At 43.6% G+C, this 27,878-nt stretch overlaps 2 protein-coding genes across 5 annotated transcripts in view; one reads left to right on the top strand and one right to left on the bottom strand.

Annotated features, from left to right (window-relative positions):
• Positions 1 to 10,064, bottom strand: part of GPATCH2 (G-patch domain containing 2) — a 120,352-nt gene extending 110,288 nt beyond the window's left edge. For all 4 annotated transcript variants that reach the window (XM_045860511.1, XM_045860519.1, XM_045860527.1 and 1 more), the window contains exons 1-2: positions 9,904 to 10,064; positions 930 to 1,646 (exon numbers count right to left, since the gene is read on the bottom strand). In XM_045860511.1, coding sequence (XP_045716467.1) covers positions 930 to 1,646; positions 9,904 to 9,959 — 773 coding nt within the window. In that variant the 5' untranslated portion in view covers positions 9,960 to 10,064. The remainder of the gene's footprint in view (positions 1 to 929; positions 1,647 to 9,903) is intronic.
• Positions 10,065 to 10,362: 298 nt separating this feature from the next.
• The window catches only part of SPATA17 (spermatogenesis associated 17), an 85,179-nt gene continuing 67,663 nt past the window's right edge, over positions 10,363 to 27,878 (top strand). Inside the window, exons 1-4 of the mRNA XM_045817746.1 lie at positions 10,363 to 10,430; positions 16,229 to 16,318; positions 17,437 to 17,518; positions 23,989 to 24,039. Of these exons, the coding sequence (XP_045673702.1) occupies positions 10,363 to 10,430; positions 16,229 to 16,318; positions 17,437 to 17,518; positions 23,989 to 24,039 (291 nt within the window). The remainder of the gene's footprint in view (positions 10,431 to 16,228; positions 16,319 to 17,436; positions 17,519 to 23,988; positions 24,040 to 27,878) is intronic.

Genomic DNA, 27,878 nt, shown 5'->3' with positions numbered 1-27,878 from the left:
TTACAGAATGACATGCTTATAATTTTGGAATAAAAGAGGGGCATTATTTGTGCTAGGGCCCTGTACCTACACACGTATGTAAATAGGTCACAATCCACACGATTAAAATGTCAGCCCTACAAATAAAAATCACACACTCTTTCCCAGACCATTTTCGAGGAATGTTTTTTTCTGCATTGCTGTTCTGCATGTGGTTTGAAGAACACCTAAAAGGGTGAACAGTGTCGATACTTTCTCATTTCCTACAAGTGGTTCTTGGACCTGTCTGAAAGGAAAAGGAGCATTTACCTTTTGGCGCCACTACAATGGGGCGGAGAATCGTTGCAGGGGACTCGCTTTCCTAAAGGGACAGAGCAGACCGAGGGCTCAAGGGCCCGGCTTCCCCCGTTTGTCTCAGGACAAGGTCAGGTGGTCCGGACTGGACACTGGGTTCTACAGCCCCTAAGCGATCAGAATTCCTAGCAAGCTACGGACTGGAAATGTCGAGTCACACGGACGCTGAAGTGGCATCAACATCTGATTCTCAGTAATCGAATAAACTGATAAATTGTGAAACCAAAACAGAACCAAGTACGAAAACTCCGTATTAAACAAATAATTATAAACACAGTTCTAAGAGTTACGATGAGTTATTATTCGAACACGCGTCCTTTCTCAAGGAAAAATCTATTTCTTTTTCTCTTTGTAGCTGAAAATTAAGTCATTATTACACAATCAAAAGACTTCGTGTGAATCAAATAAGCAATTTTCCTTTGTGTGAAACATCATAAATTATCAGGAAATACGACCATGGTTACACAGGAATACCACTGCCATGATTATAATTCTTAATTATTTCAAAGCTGGATTAGTTAAAATACAAAACACATGCCACCACCAAACTATCGGCACTTATCTTTACATTTATTAGTAGGAAATGGAAAAGTCACCTTTCGCTCATGAGCTCGTCGGAGACTTTCTGCTCTTCGTACTCCATTTTGTCCTTACTGGTCTGGCTCATCTCCTCGCCTTCCAAAACCACTCCTTCGTCTTGGATTTTGGGGCCTTGCCTGACGATTCTCAGTTTCCGCTTCTTGACTTTGCTCCTGGTGAACTCTGGGTACTGGTACGCTCTGTCGTGGCCCATGTCCTGGTCCCTGCAGCCGTCCGGGGGCTGCGTCATGCTGCGCTTGCTGGAGAAGTCGTGCGGCAGGTCCACGGCCATGCGCTTGACCTTCCGCCTGCGGCGCAGGGCCCGGTTGCCCAGGCCGTCCAGCGCCAGGTCGGGCTCGTGCCACAGAGGCCTCTTGCCCCGCACGTTGTTGTTTGAGTTTGACGACGGCCTGCGCTTGGCCACCAGCATCTGGTCGTCGGAGTCACTGTGATCCTTCTTACTGCTGCTGTGATTCTCTCTGTAGTCCTTGCTCGCCTCCTCCAAGCTGGAGTCGGAGCCCTCGCTCAGGCAGGGGCCGGCCTCCCACGGGTGGTGCACGTTGTAGGACCTCCGTTTCCGCCCTCGCCTCTTCCTCGCCTGGCGCTTCAGCGGGCAGGACAGGCTGCGAGCGTGGTCTCCGGCCTCGGCGAAGCCGCCGCGGGCCTGCTCCGAGCTCTCCTCCAGCGCGGAGACCAGGTCGTGAACCAGCTCCTCCATGGTCCGGCTGAAGTGCCTGCGTGTTGGAGAGAGAAAAACAGTTAAAGCACACGGTCGGCCTTGGCCACGTTAACCTAGCTTCTTCCAGCACACAGACAATCCACTCTAAGTCTAAGTAAAACCAGCAGTCATGACACAAGTGTTTAAAAGCTGTTGAACTTCCCTATCCAGGATATTCGAGCTTCAAACGTTCTGATCATTTTAAGCTCCTTTGTCTTAGAGAGGTTCATTTATTAAACATAGGAATCAGGTCAAGACACTATCAGCAATGGGAGGTCTCAGAAATTTTATATTTTTACTGTGTAATTATGGAAAAGTTATTTCTGCCTAAAAAAATCCCCAAAAAAACTGTCCTTTAGCCTCCTCCTGCCATTTCCCTAGAGCCCGTCTTCCTAGATGAGACAGAGAGAGAACTTTCTCAATCCCCCAACCCACTTCTGAGAAGAAAGAACATACACCCCTCTACTTACTGGGGCCCCGCAGGTCACACCAGGACATGCCAGGTGGCCCGAGGCTGACCAGCCCTCTCGGGATTTGTGATGTACGGGAGAAGAGTTTAATCGAACGCAGGGCACAGATTTACACCACACGCTTGTCATAACCCGGCGACTCAGAAACCACGTTCAAGTTCAGACTTGAACTTGGTCTACAACGGCCCACCGTTTCTCTCCCAGCTCATCTGAAACAGTCACTGGGCCTTCTTGTTTGTGTTCTTGTATGAATTTGTTACTGAATGCATTGGGGCGACACTGGTTAATGAAAGCGTATGGGTTCCGGGTGTGCAATTCTAAAATATGTCATCTGGACAGTGTGTTGTGTGTTCACCAAAAAGCTCTTGGCTTTTTTCAAAAAAATAAACAGAAACCACGGAAGTAGGAAAAGTGTCCACGAGTCAGTCGACAAGGACGAACACCTGTACTCCTTGGGAACTTTGATAAATTGTGCTGGTCCTTCCCAACCAAACCCAGCTCGCAGAGATTCGAAATCAGCTGATGTGCTAGAGGGGTCGGGATTCTGACTGCCTTTTGTGAACATTACAGGTGATTCACATATGCACGCTGCCCGGGAAAGTTCCGAGCAATCGCTCCTCCAGCCGACTGCCAGACGCACTTAGGGGTGACAATACTCGGATCGTAGAGGACTGTGAAATCTCTCGGGTCCACAGCAGGGGCTGGCACGCTTTTCCACAGAGGGCCAACGAGGAAGCTTGTTGCGCTCTGCAGGTCCCTGGGTCCCTGTCGAGGCCACTCAACTGTCCCATCTCTGGGGGGCGGGGTGAATGCCTCAGGAAATACGTAAATGGACGGGCACGGCTGCATTCTAATGACATTTTATTTATGAAAACAAAGCCCAGTGACAGCAAGCCACAGTCGGCTGACCCCTGCTTCACCTGTCCTCAATTGTCTATCATTTCAGGCACTTGCAAGTTCCCTATGGCAACTTCCAGCTTTGTTTTTTCATTTTAATGGTAGCCTGGACACAAATGCGTTGTGGTCAACTGGATTTACCGTGTATAAGGCAACGCACCTGTAGCAGCCTCTCACCCTTGAGTGTTGACTATGCACCAGGCCCACGTCTAAGTGGTGCGTATGCACTGCCTGATTTCTTTCCCACACAATGACCCTGTGTGCTGGTAGATGAAGTGCACAGGGGCAGAGGCTAAGGGCCCCTTCCCCAAAGAGGCACATCTAGGAAGCGGTAGAAACAGATTCAGACTCCGGCAGTCTGGTCCCAGTCTGGTCCCAGAGCCCGGGTGACGGCCCAACTATAGCCGGAAACCCAATCCAGCCAGCAGTTTTGCTGATGATCGAGCCAGCTGGGGGTGGTGGACTTTAACTGCTGAGACAGACTGGGTATGCGTATCTGTACAGCCAAATGACTCGCACTTGGGTGTTATATCCCTTTGACCGGGGGAAAAGGGACAAGAGGCCTGCACCAAGAGCAGGCACAGGGCAGTGTGGGCCGTGGAAGGGGGCGGAGTTCAAGTTCAAAGAAGCAATGCTGTCATGGTCCGGCAGTGCGTACGCCGTGAGCAATCAGCACAAGATGCTGTCTTTCCATGACCGCAGTCTGCGTTTTCCAGGTCTGTCTCTTTTGACTTTTGAAATAGCTTATAGGGACACATTTATGAATCACTACACACACACACACACACTTTTTTTAATGGACTCTGGAGGGCCACGGATATGTCTTGTTTCCTTTCTCAAGGTCAGAACAGGGCATTAAAGAACCGAATGGGTCTTTCCCTCATTACCTCCGTGTTGGCCATTACCTTTTTGTTTCCCCTTTATTACATTCAATATTTTATTCTTTTCCTTAAACACTATTTTTCTTTGGAAGAAATGTACTCTGAAAGACCTGCTATCTTTGAATATAATGCTGCACCTTTAAAAAAATTACTGAAAGCCCATTTAACAAGTATTATGATGAGGATTCTTTGTCCAAAAGAAGACAGCCTCCCCTGGTTCTGGAGTAACGAACGGCATCTCTGGCCTCACAGAATTCAAGTCGTTGTGAGAGACCATCACATGATCAGTAGCTCATTTATTTCCTTTGCCCGCAGTCACACTGAAGACCACTGCATTGTAACACTTTACCCTCCAGATATTTTCTCAAATAAGGCCTTTCCCATTGAAGGGGACACCCGGAAACTTCCCTATCTGTTTATTAAGTATCCATAGGTTAAAAGTTTGTAAATAGTAGAATTCAGTATATTACCACTTTGCTAATTTGAAAGTTTTCTATTCACATTTGTAAACCAAATTCTTTGTTTGAAATCCATTCCTCTTCATTGGAAAATGAAATATTTTGGGAATAGTTTGTAATGATCATGATGTCTAATGTAACATTTCATTAGTAGTTGTTTTAAGATGGTACAAATAAACAAAATTATAGTCCCACTACCTCTATAAAGTTGGACTTTGTCAAGGGAAGTTAAGTAGATAAGCATTTTGTTTTTCTCAGGTGGTATTAAATTATGCTGAGCAATTAAGATGGACATTCAACCCAAACTTTGATGTGCTGAGTGTAGGTAAAAATTTTTGGTCAAAGGTCAACTTTGTCCCTCTGCCAGCCAATGCTAAACATCCCTAACATTCCAAGTGTGACTACTTGGGCTGGTTTAGAAACTCCTTGACCTAACTATTTAAACCATCCATTAGCAGTAACTTTTCCTCTCCTTTTGAAAAAGATAGCATCAGCCTGAGGGCATCTCTGTTATTCTGAAACATGTAGATAATTACTGACATTACATTAATATTAGGCAACAAATATGGAATAAGATTCTCCGGGGGGCGGGGGGTGGGGGAAGGCTGAGAGGGAACTCTAGAGAACATGAGTGCTGCATGGGACCTTGGGCAAATTCCTTATTTTCTGGTTTTTATTTTTTAGGTATATTTTATTGATTATGCCATCACAGTTCCATTTTTCTCCTTTATCACCCTCCACCCTGCACCCCTCTCCCACCAGTATTTTCCCTTTAGTTCATGTCCATGGAGCCTACATATAAGTTTTGTGGCTTCTCCATTTCCTATACCCCCCCTGTCTATTTTCTACCTACCATTTATGCTTCTTATCCCTGTACCTTTTCCCCCCTTCTCCCCTCCCCCTCTCCACTGATGACCCTCCATGTGATCTCCATTTCTGTGATTCTGTTCCTGTTCTAGTTGTTTGCTTAGTTTGTTTTTTAGGTTCGGTTGATAGTTGTGAGTTTGTTATCATTTTATTGTTCATATTTTTGATCTTCTTTTTCTTAGGTAAGTCCCTTTAACATTTCATATAATAAGGGCTTGGTGATGATGAATTCCTTTAATTTGACCTTTTCTGGGAAGCACTTTATCTGCCCTCCCATTCTAAATGATAGCTTTGCTGGATAGAGTAACCTTGGATTGTAGGTCCTTGCCTTTCAGGACTTTGAATTCATTATGAAAATGGGTATAATTTCTAACTTGAAGGGATTCTTGAGGATGAGACTGGGGCATTATTGTGTGACAGCGGTTATTTCAGCTTCCAACAGGGATGATGGCTAGAGGTCATCGCTAAATAAGAGACACTGGTCATGGAAATATCAAATCCGTCTGCTTAAAATGTACAACCACAGCATGAATGCTGGAGGTATGTATCATAATAAAATCCAAGACCCTCCGCCTCTCTCAGGTCTTGGCCCACTGCATGGTGGGGAACGTGGCAACAACAGGCACGTGCAAACGTCTTGAATACAATTTCAAGAAGTTCAGGGACTTCTTGAAGACTCCAAAGATCTTCAAGACCTTTAAAAAAATCCCACGTTAAAAAGCAATTAATGCTTTGTATCTAGATCTGCTTCTTTCTTACTAATATGCAGATATAAGAAAAAAGGAAATCACTCTTCCGAGTTCAGAGGCAAGCAGTTCCCCCGCACGAAGCCCCGCCCCTCGCTCACAGGAAGCCAGAGTCCCAGCAGCGCGCACTCCGTGGAGGTGCTGCTGGCAGCTGCCACTGTGGCTTCTGTCACCACGGTGCACTGGGAAGCCTTGTTTTCCTCCTCACCCTAGCAACTCGGTGAGCAACAAACCACAAGCGGCTTTAAAAGAAAAAAAAAAAGTCTCATTCTACTTTCCAAATAGGGATCTAATAAGGCAAATTTACTGATTATTTAAATTTGAAGAGCACACTTTTGATTTGTCGTTACTTCATTTAATGACTGCAAGAGACACTCGCTTCCTTCCTTATACGCTAACTGCTCTCAAGACATAAGCTATTGAATAAAAAACTGCCTGAATGAAATAACACCAAAGTCTAAAACAAACAAAAAAAAAAAACCCACTACAATCTAAAAGATAATTCACAGCAATTCCTGTTAACATGCATATATTAAAGCACCCAGGCAGCTTCTATATGTAGGCAATTAGTCTTATTCATTGCTTATTCATGGTAACTGCTTAATATGTATTGAATATATAATATATTCTGAAGTCCTAGACTAGCAATGAGAAGGAAGACAATTGAATATTAATTGCAAGCACCTAGCACAATGCATGACACATCACAGATGTTTAAAAAAAATCTGTTGGATAAACAAATTAATGAAGGACTAAATAAATGAACAAATAGCCAAGGAAAAATATGATGACTGAAAATGTAGACAATCCAGATTTCAAAATCTCTGTCATACTGACAAGTTAGACACTCTAAGTTTTCAGTTAAGCGAATGTGTCAGTTAAGGGCACATTATGAAAGATGGTTTAAAAGGTGTACAGCTTGCCGTAGATGAGGATGCTAAGAAGCTCTACCTGGATTAAGGAGTTATACGTCCAAAATCATAGTGCCCATTGCTCTGATTCCTAATTGTTGAAACAGAAACTCATCTCAGACAAATGTGACAATGTGAATCTAAGTTTAAGACAACAACAACAAAAAAGAGCTGTTATTAAAAAATCCACATTTTCCACTATGCAGTATTCCAGACCTAAAAAAAAAAACTCAAAATACCAAGTAGGAATGAAACTATAGGAACAAAGGTCCAGAATCAACACAGGTATTTTTAGTTCAATCTTTAAAAATACTTCTTCCAAAACTCCAGAAATTGAATTTAAACATAAATTATTAAGTGTAAAAATAAAGTGTATCTAAATAGTAAATATTGTTTGTTCACCATATAAAACAAATTTTAAAAGGTTAACATTAGATGTATCAAGTTAGATATATTTTGGATCCTAATTTTGAAAATGTATGTATATGATGAGTCAGGAGGTGGCAGACACTCTCTGCTTTCATGTTTTTTTAATAAAAACATATGAATCACTTACAAAATTAACATGAACAAAAATATATATTCATTTCCTGACACACAAAGAAATCAGGATCCTTACTGTTTAACTGTATAAAACTTTTCTTCCTTAGGCTTCTTTACTATAAAACATAGTATCAGTTCTATTTTGCAAAATGTTGAGAAAAAGATAAACCATCTACATTTCCCCAATTGCTGCTTTGACATTAGAGAGTAAGTTGTAGCTAAGATGAGAGTTAAGATACATCAGGAATTCCAGGTCAGTTAACAAATCCAGGTGTATACTGTCCAGTTTACCTATTCCTTAAGATATATGTTATTCAGATATCATAGGCAGTATACAAGGAAGGTTAAGAATTTTTGTAAAATATACTGGAGTCATACTGCAAATATGACACTTGGGCCAGTTACTTAACGATATTTGCCCCCTCACCATTCTACAGTTAAAAAACAAACAAACAAACAAAAAAAAACCCAAAACCCTATCTCAATAGAGTTTGCAAGAGATGATAGGTATGTAAAACCTGCCACTAAGTAACAACTTGGTAGTAGCTTGTCACTTGGTAGTAGTTTCCCCAGGCTCACTGGGATTTCCACTGGGGTGAAACATACAAGCAAAGTATTGTAAATGTCCTATCAATGAATGAAAAATTTCCATTAAGAAACACTGAATGACAGGATAGTTGTGGAGATAAACTAGAAAATAAGGGTTCCAGTCATTTGGAACACATTCATTCTGCAAAATCAGGCATGATTTTAAGAATTTCATTCAAAGACACAGATTCAGGCGTGGACACATATCTCAGTTGGTTAGAATGGGGTCCTGATACACCAAGGTTGTGGAACAACAAATCGATGTCTCTCTCTCTCTCCCTTCTTCTCACCCCCTAAAAATCAACTTAAAAAACTGCTTTAGTGCTAGACACTATTTTATACTCGGGTGTCATAAGGGTGAGTCATATGCTGCCAGTGAAAGCTTGATATGCTCTTTAAAGGAGAGCTGTGTTATAAAGAGGTACCTTACCATGATTTCAGTGGGAGAGTTGAAAGAGTCATATTTTCTAAAAAATTGTATAGTCTCCTATCCTACAAATCAGTATCAACACAACCAGAACAAACCCATCTACACAGTCCATTTTGCCTCCCTCCCTTAATAAGATATGAAATAGGGAAACATTAAGATAGGTACCCTGGAGAGGGAACTCCAGGGTGATGGAAATCTCTCATGTCTTGCTTGGTATAGTGGTTACATGGTATATTTACTGATAAAACAAAAAATACTAAACACTTTAGAGATATATGTTTTATTATATACTAATCACATCACCACAATAAAATTGTACTCCCTGCTTTGATGAATGGAAAATGTATTAGAAGGAACATAACCAATCTACAATCATTATCAAATGAACTACAGAGTTTTACCACTTTCAAAACATTTCAAACAAGATACTCTTTTAACTTTCCAGCGATAGGTGATGCAAAATAAATTCTTTGAGGTCACAGACTCCTAGAATTCCCCGTGTTCTCATTTGCTACAGCATCTAGGAATGGACGTACATTTTTTAGCCACATTTCACTTGTGGTTCAACATTTACGTTTGAGAACTGTCAGCGGAAAATCTGCTCTGAGAATTAACTGTCAGTGGAAAATCTGCATGTTTGTTTCATTGCTTGTCTTGTGTACGGTTGGAAGAAATGAGGCTAGGAGGAAATAGGACAGACACTGGAGTTTTCCACTGGAAATCCATCACCCAGCTCCCAGATCTAGGACTAAAATATGCATGGCCATTTGGGACAAGTCACTTAAGTATTCTGAGCCTGTAATAATCTATCACAGGGCTGTCAGGAGGATAAAGTGGAAGCACTTTGAAAAGTCAAAGCAATATATTATTCTCAAGTGCCATTGGTTGATGTGTCACTGTGGACTAGTCAAACCCCAGACTTAATCCTGGCATTTACATGTCCTTAGGAAACTCCCATACCGATCTCCTTTGAACTACAATGAAACGTTCATTATAGTTCAGAACAGAAATGGGTAGGTTACACCCACTCTAAAAAAGAAAAAAAAAAAAAGGGTGGAGCGGGTTGGGAAGGTGAGGTCGCTTCCACTGCCAAACTTCCAGAACTCTAGAGCTCTGGGAGTTGATCTTCCAAGACACCTGGTACGATCTAGGCGGTTTCAAAGGGGCAACACGGGACTCGGAGGCCTTCTTCCCGTTCCTAATCTTGTCAACAATCTCGAGGAAGTGAACTGCCCCGGCAGGACCGAAAGCTTGGCTCCTAAAATCCCGCGGAGTGTTCGACAAGCGATCAGCCAGCGTTCACTGTATTCCTTCGCAGGTCTTTGGCACACACCTGAGATCGCGAGCATCCCAGGCACGCGTGGGAGCCAGGCCCGTGTTCAGGTCGTCCGCCACCTCTCCCTCCCCCTGCCAGGCCAGGTACAGCGGCCTCCGGCCAGCACCCCGGTCCTGCTCGCCCATCCCCAGGGCCGCCAGCCTCACCAGCTGTTCCCGGCGGCGGGAGCTCCGATCGGTTGGCGCCCGGCGGCCCCGAACATTAACGACACCCGGGAGCCTGGCCTCGAGGCTCAGGCCCGAGGACAGACTCCAACCACCACCGCACCAGCGACTTGCACCGAGCAGTTCAGCATTTTGAGCTGAACTTCCGGAAGCGGACGCGAGGCGGAAACCGGACGTCGGGAGCAACCACCCGTCCTCCGACCCCTCCCGTCTGCGTGCCTCGCCTTCGGTCCCCTGTTTTCACGCGCAGAGGCAAATAAACTAAACTTGGTCTCCTACTCAAAATTGATTAATTTTTAATAGCTTGTAAACTAAAATAGGGTGTGAAAACGTGGGATAGACGAAAAGTCGGACCCCCCCCCCGGTACCTGCCTTTTGGTTTGGCCCGGTTGCCTTGGAGACCGGTAGTAACAGCAGTGGGACAGCAGAGGCGGGGAGGCGATGGCCACGCTGGCCAGGCTGCAGGCTCGGTCCGCGGCTTTAGCGCATCAGTACTACTTTAGGAACAGGTAAGTCACCAGCGCGGGGGTTGTGCAGAGCCCTGGCTTGACTTGAGGCAGTTGTTCCTCAGCAGGAGTCTCCTAATAACAACTCTCCTTACCCAATAATGACAAATCTCCCCGTTCATTTGTGGCTGCAAACAAGCACAAGTTTAAAAGTAGTATTAGCATACAGGGGGTTTTATACATTGTGAGGGGAGGGGCCTATCAGCCTGAGATGATTTAAGCAATAGCCCAGCGTAGATAAAATTGTGAAATGAAGTGCTTTTCTTCGACGTCATCACTCCACAATTTGCCCAAAGGTTTAGTAGCCTGATGGGGGTCACCTAGTGTGTCCACCGTCAACCTGAGAATTCGTGCCTCCACTATTTCACCAGCACCACTGAACTCTGTTCTGTGACTCAACTGTGTCCGTGAATTGACAGTGTCTAACCCTTTCGGGATAATTAGCATCAGGATATTAATTAGTAGAAAGCTAAGGAAGGTACTAGCTTTCTTGGCCCCCGCCCCACACCCGAACTTCTCTCTCAGGATGAGGCTCATTTTAACCGTGGCCTGCTGGAAGCCCCGCCCCGGGAGGTTTTCCGACTCAAGAGAAATGCTGAAACAGTGAAGCCGACAGTGGTAGAAGGTAGTGGCACCGCCGACCAGTGGAAAATAAGTCAGTAAGACAAGATCTTCCCCAGCCGTTCTTATTCTGGCATTTACCTCACCTACTACATTCTTAGCGTGAGCTGCAGGTACCGCTCTTACAGCACTTAGTCACAGTTCCGTTGTGCATTCTGCTGTGAGATAACAGCGCTGGTCCCTCTTAACCCACAAGCGGAGAGGCATCTCGTGGCCATCATCATTTCGGTCTCCCACGTCTGTCCTCGTTTCTGACCCATGCTAGCTGCCCAATAATTATTTCTCTAATAAGCGAATCTTTCGATCACTCCTCCGTCCTGGTTTAAGTAAACATGTGAAAAATAGCTAAAGACAAAAATTATCGGTTTATTACCTGTAATTATTTTCTGTGACTTTATTTAATGACTGCCAGAGTCACTCAATGGAGGAAAATGAGATTTAGAAAGTAAGTTGCGTGCCAAACCCAGGTCTCGTGCAGTCTGATGCCTGGCAGTCCCAAGCGTATGTTTGGAGTGGAAGGACTCCAGATCGGCAAGTCTCTGCCTGGACGTACGTTCAGTCGCTGCGTATGCCAGCCTCATCCTGCAATCCATTCTCCCCATAAACTTAGTCAATTTGTCTCCGACTCCAGTGTAAGCAACAGTTCCTGATGGCATTTTTGGTCTAATTAGACAAGTCATCTAATGGGGACCGTCATCTCCGTCTTGTTTGCCTGAATAAATGACAGCTTAGTGGATAGAAATGAGTCCCATCCTCTGGTTCTAATTAACTGCTGATTTTTTTCTGTTACTCCTGGTACTCAATTCTGACTAGCAAAAGTTAGGCTTCCGCCAGGTATTCATGGGTGATTTTTGTCCATACACTGTGTTCTTTGTAATCACTCCCCATTTTTTGAAGCAGGTCATTTGAAGCCATGTATGTATGCATCCTTTCCACCCAGGGAAGGGGGCTCTGCCCCTCCCGTGCTGAACCCCCACCTGCGCACCAATTTGGATCCCCTTCCCATCGGGCTTGGGTTCCGCTTCCCCATGCTGGCTGCACTTCCCTGCGGGACCTCTGCTAACCTTTTCTGGGCACCCTAGGCCAGGCCTTCTCCCCATGGGAGCACTCTTTCTGTGACATTCTCCCCACAGGCAGTCCCCACAGGTGGAGGCCCACCTTGGCCACCACAGGTTCGGTCGCCCACACTGAGCACTGCGGCCCCTCCCCACACCCCCCGCCCAGCACCGATTTCCTGCTGTCCTTGCCCACGTGCCACTTTCTTCAGGACTTCATTGTTCGGGAAATACAGTGAAGAGAAGTGAAAAGGAAAGAGTAGAAAAAACAAATAATAAACCATTTTAAAAATACACTGTAAATGTATTTGTAGCTCATTATCCATTGAGCTGTGAATAATAATAATAATAATAATAATAATAATAATAATAATAATTGTTGTGTGGGTCACTGGCCAGCAGTGATCACGGAATGCTATGGATGGCTCGACGATAAACACGCGAGAAAAAACATGCACAGAGACAGACCAGTTTCTGTGGGGAAGTAGGGATGAAATGGCCACCCCCCCCAGTGGGGAGCGCCCCGATTTACCATCCATACCTGCTTTTATTGGGCTCATTTTGCATAATAATTCAGGTAAAGTACAGTACTCATTAGGGGGAAGTAAGGAACTATAGAAAACAAGGAACTCTGCTGGTCTATTTTGAGTCGGGGTAAAAGAGCTGTAAGACTTTGAGGAACAAACTAACTTCCTCCTTGGACCCCTTTCATTCAACTGAGAGCATCCTAAACAAAGAAGGTTTCACAGTAATTTACATATTCTTTCTTAGGCCTGATCACCTGGGGAATCCGCCCTTTCCAGCACAGGGCTGCACCACCCTGTCATTGTTTCAGGCTTAGGTGGAGCACGGGAAGCAATGCAAACAAGAGATAAGGAGATTTTCTCCCAAAGGATGAGAACTCAGGCTGTGTCAAAGCCGAGGAGCGAGGGTCCATCACCCCCTTTTGCTGCAGCCCCCCAAGTCCTTCTTTTGGGGGGCCTCCCAAAGTGATCGTGCCTGTCTTAGGTTGTTCCCCCCTTGGGGAATCTTACCCGTCTTTGGCTAACCGACCAAGCTTTTTGGGGTTCAGTTATGAATAAAGCAGCATTCCTGCCAGGGAGATAAGCTTTTGTCTCCTAGCTGGCTAACGGTTCCAAGGGTGTTCCCTTAGCCTTAGCCTAGGCGGGGGTTTCAGCTTCTGATACCAGTCAAGGGTGGTTCCCAACAAATAATAATAATAATAATAATGTGGGTTGTTAATGAAAACAAAACATGGCTTCTAACTTCCAAAATGGAGTCCAGTTCCTCATCATCAAGCACTGCCCTTTTATCCTGCACACGGGTGATAATCAGAACATGAAATACCGATTGCGTGTCGTTTCTGCCTTTAAGGAGGTTGGTGTCCTTGAGACCTATTGGTGAAATGATACTCTGATCATAGTAATTCCACACATCAATGTATCTCATCATACGGGGCAGCTAACATTGGAATTTTGTTCCTGGTGCCCAAAACAGTTACGAGATATGATAATGAGAAGGAAGAACTATTGGGGTTTTAATCTAGTATTTATTCAGTAGCTAATACACCTAGGTCAGCAAAACTACAGTACGTTGATGTGTAAAATGCATCACTTCTGCATATTAGTGAAAAGATATTTAACCACCCATTATTTTCATTTTCTGTATATTGTCAGTTAATTTAGGGCCACTAATGACATACATGAATACAGCGTTATTCAGGGTTATAGTACTTCTTTCTAGTTGAAGATGATGTGACTGGAAACTTCCAGCTTTTTCCTGATGTTTTATTACATTCCTGGTAATACTTTGGGTCTTTCATCATTAATAATTCATTGAGTATTCATTGTAATAATACTGATCATAATAAATTTATTTCAAATTCGTGTAGATGTCATATTTTATTCACTGCTATAGGATTTTCATTGTAATTTGGAACTAATTAATATACCATTAAAATAAAGTGTTACCCACATTTTTCATTTTAAACATAAAATGTCTAGCAGTTCATGACATAGTGTAGGGGTATTCAGCATCCCAGCGGGAACTCAGGTATCTGTAAATTTCATTTTTAAGCGGCTGAAAAAAAGGGGCAACAGATAAATGTGTGTAGAAGTCAAATTTCAGCCCATAAGTTAAAACTTAGCAGTAAGTTAACTATGAATTATTTTTTAGTGTTTCCCTTTAAAATGTATAGTTCTGATAAGTATAGTGCAATAGGCATGCTTGTATTTTATACATTATTATTTGTAACTTCAAGGTGGGACAGTTGAATTTTGCTCTTGATGATGTATTACGTTAGCATTATCACCAGCAGAGATCAGAAAACATAAACTCGAAGCAGATAATTCCATTACTTATCTTTTGCATGTCTAAGGACAATTCTAAGTAAAGGGTAAGTTCAAGGTATACATTAGTTCAAAAGAAGCATCAGTTGTATCTGTATACATTATTCGTATTTTTCTTCCTTCTTTGTAAAAGGTAGTCAGTTGATTATTGGTGGGGAAAAAGAGGCAGGCGTGCTCAGTAATTTAAATGGAGTCAATTAAGGACAACGGATCCAATGTAATATTAACTGTCAATGGTAAAAATGGGTTAAATAACCATAAGAAGTCATTTTACCCCATTACCCTGACTTCCACTTCTCCTCGGCCTTGTTGAATGAAAGTAGATATTCTTTCTTCATCTTCTTCATCCTCTCCTTGGAATCGCTGGCTCTGCTGGCTCTGCAGCAAGTGTGTCGCTGTATCTTTTCTATTTTCGCCATGAAGGACGATCTGTTTCCTGCACTATCGCATCTTACTACCGGCCAGGACGGTGTTTTACAGAAGCATCGACCGACTGCCTCTCACGCCACCGCCCCTCGGGACGCTGACGTCGTCGCCACGTCTCCTTCGTGGCATCGGCCGCCGCTCAGTCACGGGCTCCCATCTGCTGGTTTCCCACTAGCGTCTGGGACGCTGCAGAGTCCTGCTCTCCCACCGTTGGGCCTTCTCGTCCCCAAATGCGGCCACTTCTAATAAAGTCATTTGCACAAATTCGGGCTTTTCTGTGTATGCATTCACGTATACATACAGTTAAAATTCTTTTACAAATATAGACAATTATAATACTGTACTATAATATCTTTTTTCCACATCAGACCATGTTATGTCTCTCTGTTTGAAAACATGTTGACCCCCTTAATTTTTTGTAAAAATGCGAAGTCAGGGTAGGCTCCCTGGAGGAAAGGACTTGAAGCTCTTCTGTCTCCCACATGGAATACTCATAAGATGAGTCCAGAGCCCTGGTCAGCAGCCTCAGTTGGTTGGAGCACCCTCCCGCACACCAAAAGGTTGTGGGTTTGACCCCGGTCAGGGCACATACCTAGGTTGCAGTTTCAGTCCCTGGTCGGGGCACATACATGAGGCAACCGCTTGATGTTTCTCTCCCTTCCTCCTTTAACAGAAATAGACTTTCTGAGAATTGTATCTACAATTGGCACTCTGTGATAGATTTATTTTCCTTTGAGGCAATTCATTGAACTGATTCATTGAATGAAATATGTAAAGTTTTTTTTTAAATTTATTTATTTATATTTAGAGAGGGAAGGGAGAGAGATAAGAGAGAGAAACATCAATGCGGTTGCTGGGGGTCATGGCCTGCAACCCAGGCATGTACCCTGTTTGGGAATTGAACCTGTGACACTTTGGTTTGCAGCCTGCGCTCAATCCACTGAGCTACGCGAGCCAGAGTGAAATATGTAAGAATTTTAATGTCGCGTGATATAGTGGTATTTAAATAGTAAATTGAAATTATATGTTTTTCAAAACATGAAAATCTAGCACAGTACTGTTTTATTTCTTTATAACGTCACTGGGAAATTAATTAGTTGCAAAATAAGCGATTATAAAAATAAAAAAAAGTAAAGCTGTTGAAAGCACGTGGCCCCTCAGAGAAAGGTTAATTTTTGAAACATAGCTCATGGTTTCTCAATGCTTTTTTCTATTTAGTACTTTAATTTTATTTAAAATGACATCTGCACTATAATGATCATTTTGGAAGAAATTAAAGATCAACTTCAACAGATTGGTTTGCTTAAGAATTATATTAGTCACTAATGAAAAGCTTTCGTTTTTTTTTAAGTGTTGTGGATGTGTTCCGGAAGAAGGAGAATGACGCGGCAGTTAAAATCCAGAGCTGGTTCCGAGGGTGCCGAGTCCGGGCGCATATCAGGTACCCTGGCTTTGTCGCGGGGCATGCAGATACTCGTGAATATATGCCCCTTTCAAAATGTAGCCTGGGCGCTGCAGGCTCATTTCCAGTGATCTCTTGTGTCACTTGGAATGAAGTGAATACATGATAATGACACCCTTTTTAACATGTAACCTTTTTTGGTCATCTTGTCTTACATGTCAAAAAGCTAAATTATATTGACCATTTCTCAACTTTTAACAATTCTCAATATTATAAACCTGCTTGATAAAATTCTTCTCTTCAGATTCCATAGGAGGTGACAGGTAACTGGACTTGTACTTATAGCAATTAATTCATTGACTGGTGGGGGAAAAAAAAGGAAGCTATTCTAATTTTTTACAACAATTTGGTAGCTAAACATAGATGATACCAGAATGATACTATTGCTATTGCAAAGAGATCGAAGTTGATTCTTAACAGTTCCACTGTTTAGTCAGTGCTCAAATTTTCCTTCAGTTTTCCTTTGGTTCTAACAAAGTATTTCCCTAGATAAGGTGGAGGAGGAATATGCCTCATCGGTAATAATTCAGAATGTGGGCTGTGGATTGTACTACATATGGCCTTATATTATTAGCGATAAGGAACCAGACATGCAAATTAAAGTGGGAAGTTTTCTCCTTCATTCACAATAAACTAGGAACATGGCAGCGAAGAGTCTTTTTGAATTCTGCAGGCTAGGTAATATAAGGAAAGGACAAGGAGGGGAACTATTTTTTGTCCTCAAGAATGATTTCGAAATTCTCATAATGATTCACATCAATAGTGCCTGGCTTATTTCTGAACATGCCACAGTGACCTGTCTTAGACTCTTAACATCAAAAAGTATGTTAGAGAGTAAGTATTGAAAAATAATTGAAAATTTTTTAAAAGTTTAATCAAAAGCCCCAAGGAAAGACTGAATAGTTATGTATGCCTTTTCCCTGCTTCTAGGATTTACAAATTACACCCCACAATGATAACTCCCTACTTTTTGAAAGTACACATCAATTTGTCTTTGAAGTTTATATTTTGAATTGCAGGAAGGTATACTGTAAGCGAGTTTTCAGAAATATTTTTGTCTCAATGAAAGTGTACTAATAAGCGTATTTTTCACTCAGGTATTTAAACAGAATAGCAACCACTGTTCAGAAATGGTGGCGAGGCTACTTAGGAAGACAGCACTGTCAACTCATTGTAGAGGTAAATATTATAAAATTTGTATGTGTTAGCATCAAAATGATTCCACATGCCATAACTTATTCACTTCAGCCGTATTTATAGGTAATTTTAAAGTTACTTATGGATAAGTATATAAGGACAAAACTGGATTTATTTTTAGTATGAGATCTCTGTGGAGGGGCCTTTTCTGATTTTTCCATGCAGAACCAATGACTTATTTCTTTGCACCCAAACTGCACCAGAGGTTTTATTTTTGTTAAAATACCTTTCACAGGGTATGCATTTATACATACTCGGTTGTTGATGATTTTCTCTACTTCCTGGATGGTGAGCAGACACTGTAGCCTGTGCATTTTTGGACCACCAACGTTTAGGCTAATCCCCGGCCAATCCCACAGCACAGTCAATAATCATGAGTGAAACTGAAGTGCCCCAAATTACTTGTACAAAACCTAAAAATGTGACAGTTTTCCTCTGTGCTATTTCCCATCCTCTATTAGTGATGGTTGGAATGTTTTGAAGATTTGCCTTAAGAAATACAGCATACCACAACTATATATAACCACTGATAGACTTGCAGAAGTATATAGTAGCATGGCTACTAATAGCTTCGTTGAGTTTTAGGAAATTAAGAAAGAAAAGGTAATTTTCTTGATACAACATGGAAAGGCTTCTAATCAGTGGACCACTTCATTAATCTTCTGAGTTGTTTCTATGTTCTGATAGTTTGAATTTGTTCTTCATCTATTCTTGATTAGTTGCACCAAAGTGAAATTAAAATGTATAGAGAGGATAAGGAAAAATAGACGTATGTAATTAATTGATAAGAGTCCACCTTGAGAGAGACAATTTTTAAAACATATTACTACAGTACAGGGACTACTTAGAGGAAGATTCTAGTATCTGAGATTTAATTAAATAACTAGAGCCTTCAAACAACAATGCTGGCAAATGTGCTCCCCTTGATAGGTTCCTTTATCCGGGTCAATGGTGCAGCCGATTAACCGGAAACCTAAGCCCGAGAATCAGTCATCTTAGACTAGCCACCACCCCCCTCTCCCTAACCTCTGTGTCCTACGGGTCATGAAATCCTTCCCACTTTTCCCCACAAGAGTCTCTGGGTTCCAATCCGAACTTCAGCATTTCGCTCCCGCGCCTGTTGCCATGCTCCTGGCCATAGCCCACAGCATCAAGTTCACGCTCTCCGGCGTGACGCGTCCGTTCCTTCGTGGTCTCACACTGCTTCTTACCTGACCTGACTTCTCCTCCCTGCACCCGTGCAAACACGCTTCGGACACGTTAAGCCGTTGGCCATCGCCACAATTTGCAGGATTCCTGCAGATTCTGTGTACTCTGCCCCCGGAACGTCCTTCCCCCCTCTGACAGGCTGCCGGTTGGTCTGAATCCCTGGTTACCACTCAAGACTTTCCTTAACTCTGAGCCTACCTTGATCTCCTGAAGCCGAACAGGATAGGAGGCGTGTCTTAGGAACGCTGGGTTCCTTTCGGCATCCATCCGCAAGGGTGCAGCGTGTTCTTTATTTCCCTCCCTCATCTGAATGGCTGAGACTGTCCTCTCTGTTTCTGTATCTCGGACACTTCACAGCGAACATTGCACAGACAGCCCACAGACATTTTTGCTACCTGGATCAAGGAACGATCCACAGGGGCGTAAGTTGGAAGACTTTTGCTACGGTCAACAGGGCTGGTGATGGGTAGCAACGTGTGTTAAAAGTATTCACCTCCCCTTTCTCATGAGACAATGATCCATCCCCCCTCCGAGCTCAGCCAGATATTGTGGACAGTGGGACAGGTGTTACCCCCAAAGGGAGGCTGGAAGTGGCTTTTTCTCTCTTCCTTTCCTGAGCTAAGATGAAGAGACCAGCGGAGCCTGGCAACAAGGGGACTCGGCCCACTGTAATGTGAGGGAGGCAGAAACTTTTTTGTTTTGCAAGCCACGGAGGTGGCTGCATCTTTATCTCAGCAAAGCTGATTAGTGGTTACAACGACGACGACAGGGCGACGACAGCGTGGGTGGAGATAACACTCGGAAGGGCAAGCTCGGTGAAGCCTGCAGGAAGACGTGGTGAGCTCCGAGTCTGCGGTGATGCTAGGACACCTCCGTGTGGTGGTATCTAGTAAGGAGATTTCGCTCTCTCTGCAGAGTGGCTGGAACGCCGTCGTGGGCATCCCACAGCTGCCTGTGAAAGGGCACTATTGAAGGGAGCTTAGACGAAGAGTCAGAGCTGGAGACGGAGGTTCTGCAGCCATCATCACAAGAGGACAGGATTTGCTCCCCGATGGAAAAAGTAGCTGAGCAGCAAGGCAGAGGGCCAGGGGTGGAGGCTTTGAAATGCTCGCGGTAGGACTCAGGCAGAAGAAAGGGAGGTACAGGGAGATGATAAATAGAAAGGCAGAGACACCGTTATCACAGGAAGCAGAGGAGAACACTGTTGGTCAAGGAGTTGTCGACAGTCTCAGATGTGGCAGAATCAAATGGCAAGTGGACTGGGAAGAAACAGAAGTCCTGGGATCTCTCTAGGTAGGTTCTGTGTTTTTAGACAGCCTCCCTTTAAATTCCACTACACCCAAATATTTCCGTCCAGCGTTTACGTGGCTCTCACAGTGGCACCAACCAGCTTAGCCAGCCCTGACGTGGCTCACCATCTCCAGGACGGTGCCCCCGTTGACCCCCCGGGGAACAGCAGTATCCCAGGCTTTTGTGACCTGACTCTCTCTCGCTTCCTGGATGACTATGGCTTCTGCTTCTTCTTGAAATGTCCACCCTCCACTCCAGGCCTTCCTGCCGACTGTCCGCCGCTGTGTCTGGTGACATCGCCCAAATGCGCCCATCGATTCACAGCCTCGCACATCTGTCCCTCTTGGGAAGGATGGGCTCTGCTTCTTCCTTTTCATCAACAGAGGATGCGTGGTCACCTGGTGTGTGTGCTCACGCACACCTGTTCCACACCTGTGAACGCTGGCTCCGTCGTTTTACCGCTTCCTGCTCTTCCCCTCGGACCCCGCCGGGGTCCTGCCGTTTCGGGGTCCTTCTTGTTTCCAGCTGTGTAATGTTCTACGCAGCCTGTCCCTTCTGCTCCTGGCTTTACTTCATGAATGGTGACGTGGAAACAGTCATTCCTGCAGGTGACAGTGCCCTACACGTGTGGAAATACCTCTTCCTCTCCTTTCTTGGAGCACTGGCACTTCTGAGTGTTACCTGAAGGAATTAATCAGTACAACCTGTACAGGACAGCTGTCTATGTCTTCTCCTTTTATGTTTCCTTCTCTTTTCTATAAGTTACTGTAATATGGTTTGCATTATGTTTAAGATAAAATACACTGTTTTTTAATCACCACACTCTGAGAGCAGCTAAGTATAAACATTACCCTAATGTACATGATTAATTCTATGTGCATCATTGTGAAGTAAATATATATAACCATAGTCCCAAACTGCTTGATGGTATTTTTTTTAATTGAGATCATTCAGTGAATAACATATGCATGGCAACCCCATTGACAGAATGTCATTAAAATTTTTTAAGGCATTAGGAGCCTTATGGTAGAGACATTTTATTTATAAAGAATTGTTATTTTAAAAGATTCGTTTTCAAATTACAAAAATAATTCACTTTATTGCTAAAAATCAAGGCTTACAATATTTACACTCTGCTTACCATTTTGCTGCTGCTTAGGAAGATTTTCATTTGTTAGTGTTTGGAGGAGTGATAATGGAAAAGAATGTTATTGACTTTAAATGGGACAAAGGCTGTCATCCCCTATCCCATTCTATTGTATGTTGTCAGGATAAATGCCGGCGGAGTTTTTACTGATTTGTAAAAATAAATAAATTGTTGGTCACTATTTTTAAAGCGGATGAGATCGACATGCTTGCCTCTGTGTCTCTTAACTAGATTAGTAAGTGTTTCTTCCTTAGATGAGCAAATGCCCAACTCTTTTTATAATTTTTATAGGACTTCCAAATCAGCTATAAGTTAATAAGTCAACATTTATCACCCATTAGTGTCAAAGCCCAAAACTGAAACATAATGTATTTTTTCCCCCTTCAGGGTCTTCCTTTTAAAATAAACACCAAAGTTTGAATAACTTCAAACTCTAATTTACTAGTATTAATTTAAAACTACATTAACAGATTTTCATTGTAATTATGGCATGATTATATTAATAATCACCTGCTTTTAAATATTATGTTAACAGTAACTGTGAGAAATAAGGCCCTTGGCTTTTAATTTCTTGGTGGAAAAATAAAGGTCGCGTTAAAAGTCAGCTGTCGGTAACGGCCAGATCGGTACCGGGTGCCCACGAACAAGGCCAGCCAAGCATGCGCACAAAACACTCGTGACGATTTGACAACGACGCATATTAATGATTCTGCTCCAGCTCACCAGAGGAGGACGACCCCGACGTGGGGAGTAGCAGGGGCTCGGGCTCATCAGCCCCGCGGTCCCCACGGTCCCCGCGTGCACTGTCTCTGAGGGTTCCCTTGTCCTCACTTCACTACACGTGTTTTCTCTGCCCGCCCGAGGTGGCAAATAAGGCCAGTTGATCTGGTCAAGGTTATAGAGCCCTATTACTCCAAAAGGTCTCACACAGGGGTTTGTTTGTTTGTTTCTTTGTTTGTTTGATACTTTCAAAAGCAGCTGGGCTGGAGAGTTGAGGAGAGGAGTAACGTCAGCCAGTTCCTGGCTTACGTGGGGCTGCTCCACTGGCATCGCTGTGCCCCTCCGCCCTGTGACTGCGACGTCCAGAGTGCCGAGGCTTAGGGACAGGTGTATCTCTTTCCTCATTCAGAATAAAACTCAACCTCGGAGACATGTTGGATTCTATTTAGGGTTAGGGTGATCATCCCTCCCGTGACCAGCATCACTGGGTCCCAGGCCCCCTTATTTCATTGCACTCTTCGCAGCAGCCCCGGGAAGCATGCAATGTCCGTTGTGGAAGGGTGGAAGTCCAGCCTGGGAGACCTTCAGGGGCTGTGCAAAGCCGCCCGGCTGCTGAGCGCGGCATCAGGGCCTGAGCCCAGCTCTGCGGCCTGAAAGCTCACGCACCTCACGGACGCTGACTGAGTGGCAATATGATAAAAATAAGAAATATCTTTTTCTGAACCCCAATTTTTTAAAATCTACAACTTACCAATGTGCTTCTTCTGTATAAAAATATCTAATGTGTGTGCCTGCCTTGATGTGACTTGAACAAAATAGGAGTTTAAAGTAAATATTTCTGAATTCACCTCCAGCGCCAAGAATTATGCCTTGATTGTTATAACAAAGAAAGGGAATTTAAAATGAAGTAACACCGTTGTGTTCATTTGTAAATAACATATTGCAGCCAACTGTTTCTTAATTGCTCAGACTGTTGACAAATAATCCGGCCCTGCTGCTCAGCACAGACAGTTTGCTTTGGATCAGAGCAGGCCACTCAAACAATACTAATTGCAGTGAAATTCTTTTATATAAGTCCCTGTTTGCTGCAGGGGAGAAGACCCCTGTATAGGAGGTCAGGGCCCTCATCTCTGATTTTGCCTGAACTCCTATGACCTGGGCTCAAGTTGTAATAGTCAAATGAGTTTTGATTGAATAAAAAGAGATCAAGTTGTATGTGGGGTTGAAAAAAAATATATGTATTTCATCCCTTTACTGTTTATTGTCCTGTCATGAATGTTGTTCATTTTACATTTTTAATTCAAAGATGGGACAGCTATGAAAGCTTCACTTAAAACAATATTTCACTGAAATAAGTTATGGCCCCACAGGGCAATTTGCTGCAGCAGAGTTCTGCGTATTAATAGGCACATGTGTCTCTCCTGGAAAGCGACCAAGACTTCAGGACGTCTTCCCTGTGTCAGGGGATTTGCTGTAACATGATGTCATTGTATTTATGATTTTACGGCGTTAAAATGAATGTTAAAAGAAACAAAATTCCCGAGGATTGCTCGGGAGGCTGCTCAGTCTGTAACATTCTGTACAGATGGTTGGAAGGCACAATTTTGCCCCATCGCTGCGTACAGATCCTTGAACGATTTCGACTGAAGACAGCATTTCTTTGAATTTTTCATTAAACCAGACGTCTTGAAATATGAATTCCTTTTATGTTTCTGTGAGTTTTGGCTAACAGAACCCCAGTGAATAAATCATACAATACTGCATGTCACCAGCACTTGTGAATATTTCTGCTTTGTTATTCTACTCTCAGCAGAGCGCCATTGACTGCCCAACTCAGCGGAGAGCATTTTACGGTCGTGTATCTCCATTAGCTCCTAGTTTGACTGCCATGGATTTTTCTGGTTAAGCCTGCATTATGTATTAGGAAGCCTATCTCTTCAATACAAAGTTTGATTTCATTTTTCTAAGCCCAGAGCTCTTATTATGTATTATGTATCAAGATTCTTATCTTTTATATGTAAAAATAGGCTGCACTGTCTTTGTGGAACTGAAATGTATGCCATCTTTTTTTTTTCTCGATCCACAGATAGCATATTGTGCTATGAAGATGAATATCTACAATGCAATGGCTGTCAGGGTAAATATTTCTTCACTTGTTAAACAAATGAAAAGTCAATTGTGCCTGGAATTCGCTTTTAATAAAATGAGCAAACCAGAATAATGCAAATTTGATTGATATGCTAATGGTAAAGAGAGAAAAGAGTACATAGTTAAAAAGTTAGCTGTACTAAATAATCTTGGCAGTATTAGAAATTAGAGTAAAATGTAAAACATGTAATTATCAATGCTTATGTTTTAGAATGTTAAATATCTCTGAGCCAAAGCTGGGGAAAGACTGTAAATATTAATGAAGCAGTGTATTAGTTCCCATGTCATAGAGAAGATTGTGATAAATAGAGGAACACCATTCTGGAATAGAAGATTCCAGCCCAATACAAATCAATTAGACATCATTCACATGATTTAACAGTAATAAAGTCAGTTTCCAGCTTAGAAGTTTTATTTCTATCATTTCTATGTTCATTTTTATGTGTTATTCTCCTCATGGAAGGCTGAACTTCGTGACTATAGGGCTGGCTTGTTTATGCACAGATTTGGGGAACGGGCATGGCAGAAATACTTTTTTTCTCATCTCAGACAATATGGTAATAGCTTCAATTGCAAAACTATTATAAATGGAGAAGGTGCTTAAGCAAATTTCATTAGTGCCCTGAAAATCTACATTTCCTTATTATATGTTCTTTCACTAATCTGCTGGTTCTGCTCATCGTGGATTTCACGTGGGGTGAAAGGGCCTTCTGGAAGACCCGCGAGGCCCCATGGCGGGTGAATCAACATTGTTATGGTTGCATTCACTGCGTCGAAGGGTGTTTCCTCTGTGGGTGTGAGTGCGGTGGGGCCCTGGCTCAGGGGTGGTCTTCTGTGTCTCTCTGCCCACCTGCATGCTCCGTAGTCTAGAGGGAAGAGAATCAAGAGGAACAGGTAGATCTCGCTTCTTTTCCCGAGCCCCAGGCACAGACTCCAGCTGCAGTAGGCCACTGGCCTTTCCTAGTGACACAGTCATATAGAAGGACAATTTGGTTTTTCTCTTTCATGTCCAGACGGCTGCAGTCGGGGAGTTCAGGAGATTTTGATTCATGAGGTCAGAAGACTTAGCCTCTGAGCCTAAAACACTATTAGATGCTTACCTCTTGTCAGCTGTGTCTGCAAAGTCAAAAGCAGTACATAACTGGGCCCCTAAAGCAGTTGATGACCAAGGACTTACATAATCTTCCTGAATCACCAGAGGAAGCACAGGCACAGAGAGCAGGGTTGGAAAAGTGCATTCTTTCATTTATTATTTAGCCCTGAGTCTTCCCTTTGAATTCTGATCTACTTGAATCATTAATATTCCTTTTCCTTAGACTAAGAAACTCTAAGACATCCACATCAATGCAAGCCACTTGGAAGGCAGAGTTTTTGACTTACTCCAACATCCTAATAAAGCTACATTTCCTAACAGCATTCCCCAAGGTCAACTTATCTTTGAGTAATGTCAAGGCCAAAGTTGAAATTAACCTGAGACATATGACCCTGGACAACAGCACAGTTTCAAAGATCCCCCTACCCTTTCCTGTTCTGGAAATAGCTTAATGCAAAAAGAACAAAGGAAAATAACATCAAGTGTACTAACACTTGCACCATAGGGGGGCCCAGTAGGAGAAAAAAGGAGAGACAAAAGGAGGGAAAACCTATTTGAAGGAATAGTGGCTGAAAACTGCCCTCACCTGGCAAAGGAAACAACAGACGTGCAAGTCGAGGAAGCAGAGAGGCTCACAGGAAGCCTCACACACACAAACATATGTGCACACACAGGAATATCACTCAGCCATGAAAAGGAACAAAATCCTGGCATTTGTGATGACTTGAATAGACCCAGAGGCTATTATACTAAATGAAATAAGTCAGAGAAAGACAAATACCAAAGCACTTTGTTTATATGTGGAATCTACCAAACTAAAATCAGCAAACAAAACAGACTCGGATACAGAAAAACCGATAGCTGCCGGAAGGGTGGGGGAATGGGCAAAAAGGTGAAGGGGGTTAAAAGATACAAACTTACAGAGTTATAACGTAGGTCAGGGTGGGGGGTCGAGTACAGCAGAGGCAGTACAACCAATGACGCCACCGTGACTTTGTATGGTGCTGGGCGGGTACTGGACTTTTTGTGGTGAGTATGTTGTAAGGTATAGAAATGCCAGATCGCTATGCTGCCCACCTGAAACTCATATAATGTTACATATCAACAGTACTTTCATGTAAAACGAGCTGTACAGTCCAGAATGAAAATAAAAGCTTCTTCCCCACCTAACTTGGGTGAAAGGCGCCGACACTCCCCTTGTTTACCTACGGCAGGGCCAGACCCAGCCCTCCCCCACCCAAGGCTCCATTGCTCCCCTCACACATGATTAGCAGAACTGCCTGCCCCCGTAGATCGACTGGAAAACCGTGCTCATTAACCAAACTCTGCTTAAGCTTGTCTCCTTCCGCCAGGTCCTGCAGTGCAGCCAGCGTGGAGCGTTTCCCGAACGCCTCCGCCTGAGAGCAGGCCGCCTTCGGGGTCAGACCTGGAGCTCTTACTGTCTATTATGCTGCCTTTCCTTCCACTTCCCCGCACGGGTCCTTTCTAGCTCTTCTTATATCTTCCTGTAAGAGAAGAAATATTTGGGTCTCATTCTTGTAATTCCTGACATGCTAGCAGATGCTGTGGTCACAGCGTCCTCCCCACCGCGGCCGTCCACCTGCAGCCGCGGCCGCCGTCCTCCCTTGCGGGAGCCCTTCCAAACAAAGCCTCTCCTGGCCACGCGGGGTCTGTCACTTCCCTGACACATCCCCGGAGAGAAGGATGGGGGTCGGAATGATCCACTGCGGACGTCCAGACATGTCCGTGAGGCTTCATGCAGTACGTAAATGCCGCTCTGGGAAATGTGTCACAGAAACGCTTCTCCAGCGAAGATGTTCAAAGACTTCCCGCAGAGGCCCGAAGGAGTTAACCTGGCAACAGACCCTGTGTTCCTTTGCGAGGAGTCAGGAGTGAGGCTCACGTGCGTGGAGGCCAGAGTGCCCGCCTCACAGTGGTTAAGGCTTGGCATGGGGTTGATCCCAGAGACCGGAACTGAAGTCCTTTGGAAGTGGACCTGGATAGATTTCTTTGGAAGTGGATTTTTGCAGGACGGTGCTCTGAAAATCTTGCTCTCCGAAGAGACTGGTGTGTGGTCCACATACCTGCGTGGTGCGCGCATTAGTAGGTCACAAACATAGTTGGATACCAGCAGCCGAAAGTCTCTTGCTCCAATCTGCAGCTTCGCGGTTCCAGTTCAGAAGCGTCCAAGCAACTCTGGTCACAGTAACTACCCTTTGACTGATCTCAGCATGGGTGGTTGTGAGTGCTGGAGAGGAAGAATTTCCAAGACGAGCAGAAGAAATCTGTATAGCCAATAACGTTCAGGCAGATATATGTGGACCCAGGTCATAAGTAGGACCTTCACGTGCAATAGGAAAGAAACAGACTCCTGTTTTAATTCACTTCGTAGACTGAGCCACGTGCATATTATGTTTTGACCACTGACTCCTCACCTGACAAATAAATTACATGTAATCTTCAAGGAGGGTAGGGGAACATTTCCAAAAGAGAGAACTTTTTGAAAGTTTATTTTTAGCCTGTCCATTTCTAAATAGATGTCATTTTTATAATGAATACATTACAGGTTGTGATTTTTAATGTCATAGATATTCATATTCTGACTTGCTGCGTTTACTTTTTAAAGGGTCACCTTTTCTCTAAAGACTTTACGATCCCCCTACCCATGAGGGATTGATCGTTCCCTCTTTTTATGTCCCTATTTTACCATCGACATGCTTCTGTTATAGACCTGT

The sequence above is a fragment of the Phyllostomus hastatus genome, unplaced genomic scaffold, assembly GCF_019186645.2.
Source record: "Phyllostomus hastatus isolate PE091 unplaced genomic scaffold, TTU_PhHast_1.1 phas_contig_148, whole genome shotgun sequence".
NCBI classification, from domain to species: Eukaryota; Metazoa; Chordata; class Mammalia; order Chiroptera; family Phyllostomidae; genus Phyllostomus; species Phyllostomus hastatus.
The sequence above is the reverse complement of the archived record's forward strand: the minus strand, read 5'-3'. Positions and strand labels throughout refer to the sequence as shown.